This window comes from Protopterus annectens, chromosome 4.part1, assembly GCF_019279795.1.
Source record: "Protopterus annectens isolate FY-2018-M chromosome 4.part1, PAN1.0, whole genome shotgun sequence".
Classification (NCBI taxonomy): Eukaryota; Metazoa; Chordata; order Ceratodontiformes; family Protopteridae; genus Protopterus; species Protopterus annectens.
In genome coordinates, this window is record NC_056734.1 from 850409799 (window position 1) to 850427839 (window position 18041).

The 18041-nt window shown below is 41.3% G+C and overlaps 1 protein-coding gene across 1 annotated transcript in view; it reads left to right on the forward strand.

Moving 5' to 3' along the window:
* The window catches only part of CTC1 (CST telomere replication complex component 1), a 1463250-nt gene that overhangs the window by 1143300 nt on the left and 301909 nt on the right, over positions 1–18041 (forward strand). Inside the window, exon 20 of the mRNA XM_044070869.1 lies at positions 9290–9374. Coding sequence (XP_043926804.1) covers positions 9290–9374 — 85 coding nt within the window. The remainder of the gene's footprint in view (positions 1–9289; positions 9375–18041) is intronic.

The window sequence follows — 18041 nt, forward strand, 5'->3', positions numbered from 1 at the left end:
GACCGTCTCAAAAAACTACAGCTTTACTCCATCGCATATCACCTACTCAGGGGCGATCTCTGCCTAACATACAAAGCTATGTCAAACCCAGAGCTGTTGGACATGCTCCACTTAAAGAAATCCCAATCCCTCTGAGCTGCACGCTCTAGGGACCTAAACCTTGTCACCACAATAAACAGAACATGCTGGAGGGATAGATTCCTGTCCCAGAGACTTCCCATACTCTGGAACAGACTACCTATCTATGTCAAACAGAGCTCCTCATTAGCACTCTTCAAGAAAAATCTTGATGATTGGAAGGGGAAATGGGAAATTCACCCCGGGGATCACTTCTGTGGCTCTGCTCGACAGGGGCACAGGAAAATAATTTTCTTGGGTGGCGAAAGCCAGGGTACATTTTTTGGCTAGGCTTGTATGGGCCCTAGGACCGATAGCCTAGTACCTACCTATGAACTTTGCCTGCTACAGTCAGAGCTCATTCCACAAGGTCAGTGTCCACTTCAGTGGCTTTTCATTCCATAGCTTCTATGGATGACATCTGCACAGCGGCCACTTGTGACCCCCCCCAAACCTTTATCACGCATTACAAATTGGATATGGCCTCCAGGGGAAGAGCATCTTTTGGCTCAGTGGTGCTCAGGAATATCATTCTATAGGGCCACCCAGGTCACAAGTAACTGGAGATTCGTTCCAATCAGTAAGGAATGAATGAAGATCTACAACATCAGATAAAGAAGGGTATGTCTTACCATAACGTTCCATCTGTGTTGTAGATCTTCATTCATTCCTTATGTCCCGCCCTCCTTCCCCCTGCCTAAAGACTCCTGGGGATCCTTTGGCCCTATGGGCCTGATAAGGTATATCCTCAGATATGACCTCCTTATCTCTGTTGTTTCTGTTGTCTCTATGCTGGATGGGCAAACTTGATCTGAAGAAAAGAGAAAAGGGGCACTATGGGTAGGACTTAGCTCGTGAGTTTTTGGCTGGCTGAGCTTGTATATTGACTGAGCCGGTTCCAAGGTCAGAAGTAAAGTCCTATCAGTAAGGAATGGATGAAGATCTACAACACAAATGAAAAGTTATGGTATGACATAACTTCTTTTTCCTCTTATGTAAAGGCTCATTCTGCCAGAGCTGTTGCTGCTTCTGGTGCTTTTTGTAAAGGACTGGATACCTCTTCTATTTTTGAGGCTGCTACTTGGACTTCTATCCATACCTTCAATAAGCATCACAAGTTGGATGTTATTTCAAGAGCAATGCCAGGGCTATCCTGCATGGGTTCATAGAGGGCTGTTCAGTTCCTTCCTTCTACCAGGTTTCCTCTTGAGATTTTTACTCTCCCTTATGTGAGGAATACTTGCAACAATGATATGGAACGACATAATACAGTTGTGTAAAATCTTAGTATAACAGCAGATGTCCTTCTCTTCATTGTTGCAGTATTTGCTCCCCCCCCCCCAACCCCTCTGCTTTGTCTTAGTCTTCTTGCTCAGAGATTATTTCCTTTTTTTCCTCCTTCTGGATGCACATGTTCTTCCTGGGACTTTCCACTTCTGATGTGCATGCATCCTTATGTCACCTTTAAAGCCTGTGATGTCCCTGGTTTAGGCCAGAGTCTCAATCCTCACCACAGACACCCTTGAGGGACGTTCACTTGAAACAAAAGTAGATGCACATAGTATTTCCAGATGCAGCTGTTTGCACCAAGCACAGTTTACCTTAAGAGCACATGCACACAGGGAACACATTTAGTATGGGGGTTGGGTTTCACTCTCTCTCTCTAGGCCCCCCAGTAAGACTTCCCACTGACACAGCTCTAGAGTTGAGTCCTCAGCTGAATGTTCCAAGCCAGGTCCTCCACTACACACTCTGTGAAATCAGTGCTGTGTGTACTTGCTCAAAGTAGCTGACACACACACACACACACACACACACACACACACACACACACACACACACACACACACACACACACACACACACACACACACACACACACACACACACAGACACACACACACACACACACACACACACAGACACACACACAGACACACACACACACACACACACACACACACACACACACACACACACACACACACACACACCTGGGAAAGGCTGGGCAGATTTACTAGCTCTTGCTCCTTGTGGCCAGACTATATGGTAGTTATACTGCCACCAGTCAGGTACTCTAAGGCTCTTACAAGGGTACTCAATTATTCTGAGTAGAATTAATACCAATATAAATGGTAGTGTTTGACCAGTGCAGCAAGGCTTTCAGAAGCGGCCACAGTGCTGCTAAATAAATCTGAGTACTCTCAAAGGTTAAATTAATCTCTAAAAGACCAGCCACAATGAAAATTTTAATAATAAGTAATAAAAGAACATGAAAATGGTAAATACCTGTTTGCAATAAACACCAGAGTTTCATCACAGAAAATATTAAAAACAACACAGATGAATAGATTCATACAGATACAGAAAAACATTACTTACCTAATCTCACCATATTTTCCTGACTGATCTAAAGAATTACTGTTCCCTGGTTACTTAGTAAAGCAAGGCAAGATGAAGTGGGTGAGTGATCCTTCTGTATCAGTTTCAAAAGTAGACTCCCCTGAGACTTCTGTCTCATCTAGTATTAAAACATCATTTCAGTGCTGGATTACTGAATGACATCACATACATCTGGTCATCTGACTCTGGTTCCCACGCTACCCCTCCTTTACTAGAAAGTGAACCAGAATCTAGCACGTAGGTGGTACCATACACACAGATAGAGTTTGTTGAGATGCGTTATAGTATGTGGAAGGTATAAACACCATTTTAAAATTTCCATAATCCAGAGTAGCAATTAGTTCACCCCTAAGGACAATACAGTAGGATTCCTAGTCCTGGTTTTCACAGATGTTTTGTCTCTGACCGCAGTCAGAACTGTAAGATACAATCTTTATGGCCTAAACCAGGTAATTTAATTTCAGACTATTTTTCAAAGTTAGCTGGACTGAGATTAATTTCTTCTCTTCCAGTAGCCTGTGTTACATTATATTCATGTCAACAGTAACAAGACAGTCTGACATACAGATGTATTTATTTTCTTTCCAGCAGGACCCAGTCTTGGTACATTTTTAACACAAGCAGCTTTACAAATACATTTTCAACACAAGCATCTGCACAAACCAGTTTGATATACAAATGGCATATCATTCTTTACAAAACTCCATCAAGCTATGCTGGCATATGTTACACAGCCTCTGCCCTACTTCTGGCATAGCTGGCAATACCTCACATCATCACATGCTCAACACCTTGTGCGGGGACCATATGTGTGACATATGATGCCTGTAAACACTAAAGGCTTTGGTATACTGGCTGGACATTTGACTATCCTTGGCAGGAGATCCCTTATTTAAGGAATACTACAACAGTGAAGAGAAGGACATCTATTGTTGTGGTAAGATTTTACCCATCTGTACTTTTTTATAAAATGTATTTTTCAAATTGTCTGATATCATGAGCATGCCACAAAGCCAATTGACAGGAACTAAAATCACTCAGTACTCTAGAAAGGGAAACCTACACACCATCAGTGCACAAGTGGAGAAATCCCTGGTCTTTATCAATACAAATGACCTGGAACAATTAAAGTACTCACTAGGGGAAATAACTGCTTGAATCTTGTCTTTACTAATATGGGAATATCTTGCACCACTCCTTTCATATATTCATCACTTGTTAAGTGTAACCATAAAGCAGTCTCCTTTGAATTAAAACTGAAACCAGAGATCCCTTCCACCCAAGGTACATTTAGAAATTTCTTAAAGACAAATTGCCTACTACTAAGTGACACATTAGCAAGTTTCAGATCCCCACCAAACCCAGGTAAGTCCACTGAGTATACAGAAACGTGCACCACCACAGTATACCAGCAAATAAACAGCTGCATAGATTCAGCTGTACCCCATAGGAACAAGTGCAGGGCAAACCCAAGGAACAAACCTATGTGGTGGAACCATAATATCAAGCTTTTTAATATTTGACCAAAAGTAAGAGTAATTCACAGAATATTAGAGCCCTTGTCACTGAAATAAAGAAACAACACAGGAGCATAACAAAACCCAGCAAAGCCAAGTTTGAGGCTAAAATAGCTACCTAAGCCAAAGACAATCACAAAGCATTTTACTTATATTCATAATCTCAAAAGCACACCATAGCAACGTGCTGAGCTGATTTTTAACAATGTTAGCTACACTGAAGCTGAAGATAAAACGAACCTACTGGCCAATAAATTTCGCTCTAACTTTACTCCTCATTCTCCTTCATCTATCCCTCAAGACACACCTGAAAATGATTTGCCTCCAGTTGACTCTCAAAACCAAGTTCTAAAATTGCTATCAAAAGCTAAAAATACTGCATTGATGGGTCCTGACAGTATCCCTCAAGGCATCTTAAATTAGCATGAAGCATGATTTAGCCACACTCCTAATAACACTCTTCAGTCTCAGTCTTCATGCAAGTATTGTACTAAGCAAATGGAGAAGAGCTACAGTTATTCCCCTGCATAAGGATGATCTCCCACAGACCCAGTCAATTACAGACCTGAAAGTTTCACCAGCGTCATACGCAAAGCCATGGAAAGACTTATCATGGAACTAATCAGTCAGTTCATAGTGACTCTTCAAACACTGGACCTGTCTGAATTTGGATTCATCTAGGTCAAGTCATGCTTACTCAACCTGATGGATTCTTTTGAAAAGATCACAAAAGCAATGGATGAAGGCAAAATGGTACACACCACACACCTCAGTCTGACCAAAGCTTTTGAACCAGTTCCCCATTCATTCATAGTAGAAAAAGTAAATAAATTTGGAATAAACCTCTGTCACCCAGTGGATTGCCAACTGGCTCACAGATGGGAAGCAGTTAATAATAACAAGGGAAGTTACCTCCACAAAGAGACCAATTACCAGTGGAGTACCTAGGAGTTCTTTGTTGGGGCCTCTCCTCTTTGGCATCTACTTTTCTGAAGTAAAAGCCAATAACAAAGGGCTCTGGCTGACTGTAGATGACTGCAAGCTAGGAGCAGTCATTCACTCTCCAAATGACTTAGCCATCCTGCTGAAACGTCCCAAATAAATAACTTGTGCCAAAATCATGGACTGCAACTAAATGCCAAAAAATGCATTATTGTATCCTTTGGGAAGTCATCTACCCCAGGGAATTACCACATTCACAATACATCCCTAAGAGCTGACCCAGTTATTCTGCATTTTGGAACTTATGTGGACAGTGACTTAATTCTTGACCAACATGAGTCCATTGTTGTAAGAAAGTCTTTCTATATTGCAAAGCATATAAGCACGTGACTGTGTCTAGGTTTAAGGATAGAATTGTCTTTCTTTACTCAGTCCTCATTAGGCCAGTCATTAAATATAATGCCCCCTTTGGTATGTATTTGTCCAAACACATGCAACAACTGGAATGCCCACAGAGATGCCTTACTAAAAGGATACAGGGCCTAAAGATGGGACTGACTTACTATACTCACTATCCTACATATTGCTAAAAGGTGACCTGTCTCTGGCATACAAGGTATCCTCCAACGCAATACTTGATGGATTTACTGTACATCAGCAATTCAAATTGCAGCAGAAATACGTGGTGTATATATCTAAAACTCTTCTGCAACATAAACAGAGTGATTTGGAAGGACAGGTATATCTTGCAGAGGATACTGCTACTCTGGGACTGGCTCCCCATCCACAGAAGACAAAGACCATCCTTGTCCATATTCAAGTGCAACTTAGATGTATGAATGGGGATCAGAAAATTTACACCAGGATTGCCCCCTTTGCTACTAATGGACAGAGACAGATCCAAAATGCTTTATCCAATCCATACGTCCCCTCAAATTATCTATTATATGATCCCAGTTATTTTTATTGAGGGGTAATATATAATTATCAACATTGGGATGGTTAAAGCCAATCTCTAACCAAATGGGATACATTAATTCAAACACAAAAGGGGGAAACTGGCTAGGCTTAAAGTGGCCCACAAGGACATCTAGGCTAGTACCTACCTTTGAACCTGTATATTAAAATAAATGTTTTTTGTATTTAAAAAAATGGCTTGCCTCCTATGTCAGGGAAGACTACGTCCTGTTCATAGACAAAACTCTGGGTATAATGTCTTACTAATAATTAGAAACTGCAGTAGCCTTAGAAGACTTCTTCACAAACTACAAGTATCCTAACTGGAAGATGCCTCATGTTACTCTTCCAAATTATCACTGGGGAGTCATACAGAACTTTACCTAGCAATGATGCATATCCAGTGTCATCTTCATTTAACTAATGAATAACTTTATTGAAGAAATGTATCACAGCTGTGACAAGAGGAACTTCGTCTTTGAGGAGAACAGTCCTCTCAACTGTCCAGATTTTCTCCTCATAGTTTTGGTGTGTTCTTCATGAAATTTGTGGTTTCCTGGCAAATCACTGAATATTGATGTTATTAAATAATAACACATTTGAGTTTCAGACGATATCCTTCACAAAATGCATGCTAACTCAAATCCTGTTATTCTAGTAACTTTCTGAGTTTATAAGAGCAATATTTAAAATCTGACTCCTTTTTGGGCCTTTGTCCCCCATTATTTTGGGCTTTGCCCAGATTTCTTGTCCTGAGAAGTTTAGTGGAATCCAGTGATCTGAATTGAATAGATAAGTCTAAAATGTAGCTTGGCAGAATGCTTGATGCCTGCAGTCTTAAACAGGTGATTACTGATCCCAAATGACCCAACCTACTCAGGGATTTCTCCTTCTTTATAGATATCTGTATCTCTAATAGTCCACAAAGATCCCGGAGTATTGCTGTACTTCCTAATGTCTTAAGTCCCCATCAACCAGTCTGTACAATATGATCTTTTGTAAAGACCCTGGCTCAAGCTAGTGCTAGTATTGGCAGAGCATTTCTGATATACATTTTGAAATCTGCCTACTTCACAAATTGGGCATTCTAGGGCATGTCCGGAATCAGACAGAAACTGTAACCCCACCATAGCCTTAGCTTCGTTCTTTAATATGCACCTTCTTTTACATGAGTGTCTCCTCCCCTGTATGTAGTGCAGATTGAAAGGTAACACATGCCATTAGATTGCTTGCGACCTCAAATTTCAGTTGGAGACCACCCATGGCTCTCTTCAAAACAGAACTCTCAAAATAAGACATGCTTGGTAATTTTGTGAGACATAAATGCCTGGGTAGCTGTTGACATTACCAATGTTTATACTGTAGACTTTAGCAGAAGTTATTTTCAAGCCATCCCAAATGTTTTTGCAACACAATAAAAATAGTAGCTGTCTCCCATCCAAAACCTCTTAACTCCTCCTTAAAAATGTAAGCCAACCCCTAAATTAATAAGAAAATATGCTACATCTCTGTAAGCCTTTCAGTTAAAGTTGTATCCTACTAGTCTAAAATAGGATTCCTTCCTCTACTTTCATTTTTCCTTCAAAAAATGCAAAACAAAAATTCCTCTAACGTTTGTGTGGGTTACTCACTTAACTTAAAACAGGTCTGGTTAGTAGTACCCAGTCTTACCCCTCCTACCTTAAAGTGGACAGCTAAGATAGCTTAACCTTTGATGCACTTATCCTACCTAGACTAAAACATGTAGTCAGTGGTCCTGCTGACTCCTTGAATCCAGCCTACAAGCAGTCCTTTAGACTTTTGCCTCATAGCTAAACTCTGACCCACTATGAATATTCTGGAATGAGTCATCTTTGAGAAAATCTGGAATCCTTTCTCGAAAGGAATGCAGTTTTAGGCGAGGGATAACTATCATGACTGCAAAGTACAACTTAAAGTGTTTCTTATGGTGCCCATATTTGTTGATTCATGGAGAGCTTTCAGAGGTGTTGATTGCATACTTATAATTAAGTCAAATCCATAGGCTTCATTGAAGGTACTGTCAGGTTGTTCCAAATCTGTCTGTAAGATAGGAAATTTCAGGTAAAGTCAGGACCATCCTCCTTAAAATATTGAAATTTTTGGTATATGGGTGCTATTAGCATCTATTGTCACTCCAATTATTTATTTTTTTTATTAACGAATTGCCACTTGACATCCCTCATTTCCAGATCTGTCTTTATCTATATAGCTGGTAATTATAAAGCTGACAGCAATCCAGAATATATACAGGATTTCCAAGATGAATATAATCTACTTTGGCACTTGTGTTACAATAACAGGTTTGTATTTAATAATAATAAGGCCATATTTATATATATTTTTGGCACTCAGACTCTGAAAGGTGTGACCAGAATTACAAATCACGATCAATTAAACTGCTTATTCCCCTCAGATGATTAAACATAAATACATCAGATTGTATACAGACATGGAATGCCCAATCTGATAATGTTCAGAAATAGAAGGATTATTGAATCAAGTTCACCATTCCCAAATTTCAAACATTTAAAGATTCAAAGGAAACTTTGTCATTTAAGAAACACAAGTGCTACCTAAACGAAATTTCAAATGTCAGCTCTTCTACAGCGGGAAAAAAAAACAAACAAACAGAAAAAGACAAGACATCATAGGTATTATAGAGTAAGCAGTAACTGTGGTAGAGAAGTAAATGTCTAGGTAGCTGATGCACATGCTTGTACACCATTTATATGCACAGGACAACACTGACTACTAGATAATTAGCACATGAAAAGAAAAGTACACAATACACAGAGGTGAGATTGGGTGATATTGCACATAAGGAAGTGAGTGGAATTGCACTCAAATGAGAATATATTAATTTTAGATGGGGTGGGAGGTTGGCATAATGGTTAAGGTGTTTACCTTACAGACACAAGGTACAGGGTTTGATTCTCACAGGGGGGAGGGTAAATGGCTAGGGTTAAAATGGCCCAAAAGGGCAGTTAGCCTAGTACTAATCTATGAACCTGTAAATAAATAGAATTGCTGTATGAAAAAATAAAGGAAAAGAATGAGAACTTAACAGTCTATTATAGTTTAGATACATCCAGATTTGCATCTGCATTAATGAGTTTTATTGCACTTGGATAACAACTGTTCATGAATCTGGAGGTCCTGTAGCGGATACTCTGTAACCTTTTACCAGATGCAAGTTTAGTGAACCAACTATACTGGATGAAAGTATCGTTCAGTATTTTGAAGAATCTCATTTTACATCTCGTTTCAAAGTGCTGCTGTAAGTTAGGAAGACTAGTGCCCACAATCTTTTCTGCTGTTATTATTCTTTGCAGCTTCTTCCTTTCGGACATTGTGCTGTTATCAAACCATACAGTGCAGTTGCTGGTGATAATGCTCTCAATGGCTCCTTTGTAGAAGGTACTTACAGCATTCATAGATAGCGTTGCTTTTTTAAGCCTTCTTAGGAAGTGTAGTCACTGGTTGGCTTTTTTAATTAGCTGGCCTGTATTTGTTCTCCAAGAAAGATCCTCAGATATATGTACCCCAAGTAACTTTGTAGTTTGGACTCTATTCATTTCTTCACTGTTGATTTTGAGGGCCAGGTGCATAGCAGAACTTTTTCTGAAGTCAATGATTTCTTTTGTTTTATTGACATTCTGGTCCAAATTGTTGTTGCACAATTCAGTCAGGGAGTTGACCTCATTCCTATACCCACTCTCATCATCACCACTTATGAGTCCCACCACTTTGGTGTCATCCGCAAATTTGATGATGTGGTTGTTGCTAGAGCTTTTGCAGAGCAGTCATTGGTAAGGATTGTGAGCAGTAGGGGACTCAGCTCACAATCCTGTGGTACTCCAGTATTGACTGTAATATTCCCTGAAGTGTTGTTACAAGCACAGGTCCTGTGTCGTCATCCAGTCAAGAAATCGGGGATCCAGTTGCACAGCCCTTTATTTATGCCAAGGTTGATTAGCTTTTCTACAAGCTGAATTGGAAGCACTGTAATGAATACTGACCTGAAATCTAGGAACAACAGCCTGGCATAGTTATTCTTCTCTTCAAGATGGTCCAATGTGAGTTGAAGTGCCACCAAAATGGCATCAGCAGTTGATCTGTTTGCCCGGTAGGCAAACTGCAGTGGGTCAAAGGATTGGGATAGTGCTGTAGTTAAATGCTTTTTAACCAGTCTTTCGAATCATTTCATTAAATTTGATGTACGGGCCACCAGCCTGTAATCATTTAGGCAGGTGGGATTGGCTTTTTTTGGGCAGCGGGATCATGTTGGTAACTTTGAAGCATGCCAGTACTTTTTCCTGGACAAATGAGGTATTGAAGATGTCCATCAAGACTATGCTGAGTTGGTTTGCACATCCTTTCCAATACTTTCCCCAGAATGTTATCAGGGCCAGCAGCCTTCCTGGGGTTCATGTTCCTCAGTTAGTTCCTTAATCCACAGCATTGAAGTTGAGTACTGCCTCCTTTTGGTCATTGAGAAGCTTTACAGCCACCAGATTGTTTTTGTTTTCATACCTGCCATAAAATGTGTTTAGACTGTCCAGAAATTGAGTGCTATCATTGCACTGAGCTGACTTGGTCTTGTAGTCAGTTAACTGTTGAATATCAGGCCACAAGCTTCTTGAGTCTTTCACCTCCTCGAAGAGTCCTTGTATGCTCTTTCCATACTCCCTGTTGGCCCCCTTGATATCCTTTTTTAGATTAGCCCTTGCCACCCTAATACCATTGTTATTCATTGCCCTGAAAGCAGTGTTTCTTGCCATCAGCAACTCGTACACCTTGCTGTTTAGCCATGGTTTTTGATTGGCTCTTACTTTAATATTTTTCATGTTCTTTACATCCTTCACACATTTGGATATGTTAGCCTTAGTTGTCTCAGTATATTCATCTATGTTCACCAGATTATTCACCATGGTTGCCTCCCAGAAGACATCCCAGTTTGTGGTATCAAAGTAGCCCCCGAGACTTTCTGTGGCTCCTTCATGCCAGACCCTGATTGGTTTCAGAGTGGGCTTATCTCTGATCAAGAGAGGTTTGTAAGCTGGTGTTAGTTTTATGGAGATGTGATCAGAGAGGTTTGGTTGTTGCACAGCTCTGTATGCCCCTTTTATGCTAGTGTAAGCCTTGTCCAGAGTATTTGCTCCCCTTGTGGGAAAATCCACAATCTGGTAGTAATTGGGTAGCACCTCCCTGAGGTCTGCTTTGTTGAAGTCACCAGCTATCATAAATACACAGTCAGAATTCTTGCATTGCAGTTCACATATGTATTATGCAGTACATTCAGTGCTTCAGTGATGTTAGCACTTGGTGGTATGTATACAGCTGCTACAGTGACACCATTTAGTTCTCTGGCCACATAAAAGGGTCTCCATTTCAGTATCAGAAATTCCTCATTGACAGAGCAATGTTCATTCACAATCTTACAGTTTTTGCACCAGCTATCATTCACAAAAATGCACACTCAATCTCCCTTAGCTTTTCCACACAGAGCTAGGTTCCTATCAGCTCTGAACAAAGAGAAGCCACCAAGACTTACAGCATTGCCACCAATCCTGTTATTTAACCAAGTCTCTGTGAAGGTTAAAAGACAGGAATTCTCTCACCTTGTTTGTGGTGGTGAGCTCTAGCCTGAGAAAGTCCATCCTGTTGTCTAATGAGCACACATTTGCTAACAGACTTGAGGGAAGTGCGGGCCTGTCAGGGTTTGTTTTCATTCTGGCAGCAATTCCAGCTCTGCAGCCCCTTTCATGTTTTTTTTTTCATCTCTTCAATTATTTTGAATACCTGCTTCCAATAATCTCCTCATTTCAGCCTACCCCTTCAAATTGCAGTGAATAAAATCTGTACATTTATTGCTCTCTCCTGCAAAAGAGGATATCATTACAATTTACTAGAAAAATCCCAGTGGCTCCCTATAACAGCCAAAACCTATGATTTATTATTGCTGTTATCTTCTTATACATTTAAGCTTCTGTGTATGAACTGCTGTATACTTTAAGTCAAAAATGTGAAACTAAGCCATTGTATTACCCTCTGAGATCTCAAGGTCAGGGCATCTTAACCATAAAATTACCAAGGTTTTGGCTTAATGTTCAGAGATAAGTCATTTATTGAAATCATGCAAGCCCTACCCCACATTGAGGGAGTCAACTAAATCTCTAATCTTACTATCTTGAAATTTAAGTTAGCTGGTCCTGTAACTAAGTTTTCAGTTATCTTTTTTTGATCTCCCCTTTCTTCTTACATCTGACCATCAGCTGCCACCAGCTCCTCTCCTCATTCACCAGGTCTACCAGACCTGTTTTAGCCTTTAAAAAAAACACTTAAAAAGAATGAACAATATACCACGAGCGGAATGAACAGAACCTCTGAACTTTATTAATAACAGTGATTATAACAACTTAGCACTTTAGCCCTCATAACAAACAGGCATCTTCAGAGTCAAACTAATAAAACACTAACACTCAGTTAAATAGCACACTACTTAATTAGTTACAGTCCTGCTACCAATCAACCCAGACAACTTTGATAAAAATTTACGTGCAAAGAACTGTATATTAAAACATTAAAAATCTTTTGTATATGCACTTAATTCCTTTTTAAAAAAATATCCCTGTAACCACTTCTATTTATAAAAAAAAAAAAAAAAAAAAAAGTCTTTTTATCAAGCGAACCTTTCGTAGAAATAAGTAAACACTGTTAGGCCTCAATAAAACAATGACCCTGCTTCCAAATAAAATACACATAAAGCACCATTTATTTCAATAATTAAAATAAGTTAAATATACTGTAAACTGTTCATAGGTAGGTACTAGGCTATCTGCCTGAAGGCATTTATAAGCCTAGCCAGAATGTGTTGGCTTTCGCCGCCCCCTTAGTTTAGTTCCCTGTACCTCTGTCCAGCAGAGCCATTGAAGTGATCCCTGGGGTAAACTTTCTGTTTCCCATCCACTTGTCAAGGTTTCTCTTGAAGAGGGTTAGCGAGGAGCTCTGCCTAATGTAGATTGGAATCTTATTCCAGAGCATGAGAAGTCTCTGGGACAGGAATCTATCCCTCCAGCAGTCCTATTTATTGTTGTGGTGAGGTTTAGATCCCTGGAGCGTGTGGCTCAAGGGGGATATGGTTTTCTTTAGGTGGAGCATGTCCATCAATTCTGGGCCGGACATGGCCTTGTATGTCAGGCAGAAATCACCTCTGTGTAGGCGGTATGCAACCGAGTACAGCTGGAGTTTCTTCAGTCGAGCTGCATAGGGCATCTGCTTGAGGCCAGTGATCCTCTTGGTGAGGTACTTCTGTGGTCTTTCCAGTTGTTGGTGTCTTGTAAGGTACATCCCAAATGGGGCATGCTACTCTATGATGGGTCTGATGAGCGATGTGTAGAGGGGCCCAATGACCTCTTTTGATCTGGATGCAAACCCTTTTGTGATTAGGTGGGCCACATAGAAGGATTTTCTAACCACTTTGGCAATGTGATTATCAAAGGAGAGGTTACTATGTACTTGGGTCCCCATATTCCTTATTACGTCTTCCGTATTTAGGGGGCTACCACCTATGTGGTAGTTTGTGGGTACTTTGTTTTTTCCAAAGGGGATGACTATGCACTTATTGGCATTTAGCTTGAGGCCATGGTTTTGACACCAGGTATCTGTCTCAGTGAGACCCTTTTGGAGAATGTCTGTGTCAGCCGGAGAGTCAACTACAGCCCCTAGTTTGCAGTCATCTGTGTACCTGGTCAGCCATAGTCCTCCTGTGCTTGCCTGTACCTCTGACAAGTATATGCCGAACAGGAGGGGTCGTAGGACTGAGGCTGGGGAATGCCACTTGTAACCGGTTTAGAGTCAGACCTAGCTCCTGCAACTCTTACCATGTGGGTTCTGTCCGTGAGCCAGTTGGCAACCCATCTCGTGACGTAGGGGTTTATGTTCAGGCTGGTAAGCTTGTCTATAATACCTGAGTGGGGAATGGTGTCAAAGGCCTTTGCGAGGTCTAGGTAGGCTGTGTGGATCATCTTTCCCTCGTCTATTGCCTTGGTAACTGTCTCAAAGAAGTCCACCAGGTTTAAGAGGCATGATCTGCCCTTAACAAAGCCGAACTGGGTAGGGTCCAGTGTTTGGAGGTTCCCAATGTCTCTGTTAATGAGATCCATGATGATGTGCTCCATAGCTTTGCAGATCAAGCTAGTCAGGCTTATAGGGTGATAGTTCCCCGGTGTCTGTTGTGGCTGCACCTTTGTGGAGTGGAATAACCGTTGCTGTGTGCCACTCTGTGGGCACATAGCCTGTGGAGAGGCTGAGTTTAAACAGTGTGTTTAGGTGAGGGGTTAGTTCATCTTTGAGCTCGTGTAGGACGCAGCCTGGGACACCGTCTGGTCCCATTGATGCTGTGTTTTTGGCTTCGGAGAGGGCTGTTTTAACCTGAGTGTCTGTGATTTCAGGGGCACTACATTCTTCTGGTATAGTTATGGGCCCTTTTGGAGGTGAGAGGGGGGTGATGTTTACACTGAGCCTGTCAGCCAGGATGTTGGCTATATTGGTCGGTTCAGTGTATTTTGTGCCATTCTGCATTAACTCCGAGCAGATCTGAGAATTCTCACTTAGATTCTTGACATAGCTAAAGAATGCCTTGTGGTCATATTTGGATTCCATGGCAATTTTTCTTTCGAAGCTAGCCTTGGAAGATTTTATGAGGGAATGTAGTTTCTTGCTGATACTGATCAGGGATGTCTTCCCTTCTTGGGATTTTACTCTTTTCTGTACTAGTTTCCTCCTTCTATTGTATAGCTTGTTTATGGCAGGGGTCCACCAGAGTGGTTTCCTTTTCTTGGAGGAGTGAGTCTTGTTTCTTTTTGGGATAGCATGATCCATGCATTCTTGTAGGTGCCCGTAGAGTGCATTAGTAAAGGATTTTTCAGCTTGGACAACGTTATCCTTTAGCATGGGGGCTTTGAAACTTCCCACCTCAGTCTTAAGTAACGTGAATTTTGCTTTTGAAACATTTTTCACTGTGGTTTCTTTGACCGGGGGTGGGGGCGAAATTTGGATATCCAGGGTGATTAGTTTATGGTCAGATCTAACCAACGAGGGGTTGATCTCGGTGTGGAACACCGTTCGCCCATATTGGTGATGACCAGGTCCAATATGTTGTCACCTCTGGTAGGGGTGTTGACCAGTTGAACTAGGCCGTTTGAGTTTATAAATTCTAGGAAATGTTGGGCAAGGGAGTTTGTACTTGTAGTTCTCCCAGTTAATGTTTGGGTAATTGAAATCACCCAATATCAGGGTGTTTGGTAGGACCTCTATGTTTCCCAGTGATTCCAGGAATGCAGAGTGGGGGTCTTAGGACATGGTGGGTGATCTGTAGCAAGCTATGATTTGAATAGCGGTTTTGCCCATTGTTAGTTGCACGTGGATGATCTCTGAAGCATCGTGCTGTGCCACTAACCTGAAGGTGTGGGTATCCTTGATGAATATGGATACTCCCCCGCATTTTGTATTTCAGTCTGGGTTTTATGGCCGAAATGTATGGTATGAGTTGTAGCCTGGTAGTGCTGGGGTTCTCTCTGGAGCCTTAAACCAGGTTTCTGTTACTGCACATATATAGATTTTCTCCATACTAAGGAGTGCCTCTAGTGCGTGCATTTTGAGGTTTAGACTTCTGGCATTGACTAGCATTACCCTCAGTTTTTTGTTACTTGTGCTATTTACAGTGGTGGGTTTGTCTTTTGAGCCTTGCCTAAAAAGGGCACTATGGGGGTGGCAAGAGCCTTGGCCAGTATTCGAAAGCCTAAGGGTGACAGGTGCAAGCCGTCTCTAGCAAAGCAGCATGGCTTGTCGAGCATGTCATCCCAGGCTGACAGAAATCGGATCCCCTTTCAAGGACACCAGAAGCTTAGCCAATTGTTGAAATTGATAATTATTTCTCTATACTGTAGTATCATTCTTGGTGAGGGCAGGATGCTACTCAGGGCATACCGGCCTGGGCTACGTGATCAGAGAGCTCCTCCATGTCTCTTTTCATGTAGTCCAGGGAGGTACGGCTCAGGTCATTCACACCAACATGGACAATGACAGAGTCATATTTGTACTTGTTCTGGAGTGACCTGAGTGCTTGTGTTATATGGCAGATCCTGGCACCCGACAGGCAGCTAGCAGTAACCTTCTCCTTGTTCAGCCTAGTGAGTGGAACATCAGTGTGCCCGACTATAGAGTCACCTATTACTAATGTGTTGGGTATGTTATTTTGCCTTAAGGGCTGTGATTGCGTGGCACATTGGTTTTGTGAAGTGTGTGTTTCATGGTTTGTGTTGGGGAATGGAAGTTGCTTGGATGTCTGCTTTGGAGGTCTGTATTGCTTTTGCAGATTTTTATTTAGAGCCTCTGATTATGTTTTTGTGTATTTATGTGTGTTTTTTGACGGTGCTGGTTTCATAGGTCTGTGTGAGACTGGTGGGTGTGATGCAAGTAATTCCCTTCTCCTCTTGACTGCCTGGTCCAGTCTTGGGTTGAGAGAGCTTAGCCTCCAGTTTGGCTGTATAATTGCATCTCTCGCATGTATTAGTGTTTGGTGGAAGGAGGAGAGGGTTGTGTGTGTACATGAGGCAAGTGTAACATTGCCTCAAAATGCCCAGCTTCACCAGTTGGACCGGAGAGTACACCTGAAACTGCCCTTTGGACATGCCTAGCTAGGTACAGTGGACTCTTTTACTGATTGGCTGGTAAGGTCGAATGGGGAGCCATGTCCTTCTCTACAATATAGGGGGGTCTAGTGCTAAGGTTTATTAGTGCTTGCTATGAGTTTTGAGCAAGTGCCGGGATGAGAAGTGAATGGTTTGAGTGCTTAAGTTGAAAGTTTCTCTAGTTCCAAGGGAAAAATTGAAGAGTAGACTTTGTGGAGCCGGGAATAGTTATACCCTAGCTAACTGGCGCTGCCCGGCACGCAAAACCATGCTAATGCGGGTTTTATAGCAGGGAAATGAGAGAGATAGAAATTAGCCCAAAATGGCCAATAAACTACTAATTACTGGGCTGAAATCACTCCTCCAGGGACAGATAGGCTGCTCAAAGCTCCCTCTCTCACAGTGAGCAGAGAAAACTTCCTTCTATTCAAGTAAGGTATGGGCAAACACAGAAGCACAGCCCTGAATTCAGCACTAACCTGGAAACTGGACTATACTAGCTTAGAAAGGTGGGAAAACAAGTATTTTATTTATTTATTTATTTATTTTCAGAAAATAAAACACATATAATCAAAAAAGCACTTTAAATGCACTGAAATGGCTATCACACTTGAGTGTGTAGCCTAAAACAGGTAATTTAAACATAAAAATGACTTTGTTAAAGTGCAGGCAGTAAGATAAGTACAATATGTAGTCTGAAACAAGCTTTTTAAATCACAGAAACTCTGGAAAATCGGCGTTTTAGGCAGAAGTAGCTAAAGGCAGCAAGAAAATGCAGAAAAATGATACTTAATCACTCCAAAGTCTCTCTTTTGTCTCTCTGCTGCTGTAGAACTCTGCAGGGTGCCAGGCAGGAGCTTGCTGAGCTGTAGACTAGCGCAAAAAAAAACTTGCAAATGCGGATTTTAGAACAGGGAAATGAGAGAGATAGAAATTGGCCCAAAATGGCCAATAAACTACTCATTTCTGGGCTGAAACCACTTCTCCAGGGACAGATAGGCTGCTCAAAGCTCCCTCTCTCACAGTGAGCAGAGAAACTTCCTTCTATCCAAGTAAGATATGGGGAAACACAGAAACTTGTAACACAGCCCTGAATTCAGCATTAACCTGAAAACTGGACCATACTAGCTTAGAAAGGTGGGGAAACGAGTTTTTTTTTTCAGAAAATAAAGCAGATATAATAAAAAAAAACACTTTAAATGCACAGAAATGGCTATCACACTTGAGTGTGTAGCCTACAACAGTTATACAGGTAATTTAAACACAAAAATGACTTTATGTTGAAGTGCAGGCAGTAAAATAAGTACAATATGTAGCTGAAACAAGCTTTTTAAATCACAGAATCTCTAGAAAATCAGCATTTTAGGTAGAATTAGCTAAAGGTAGCAGG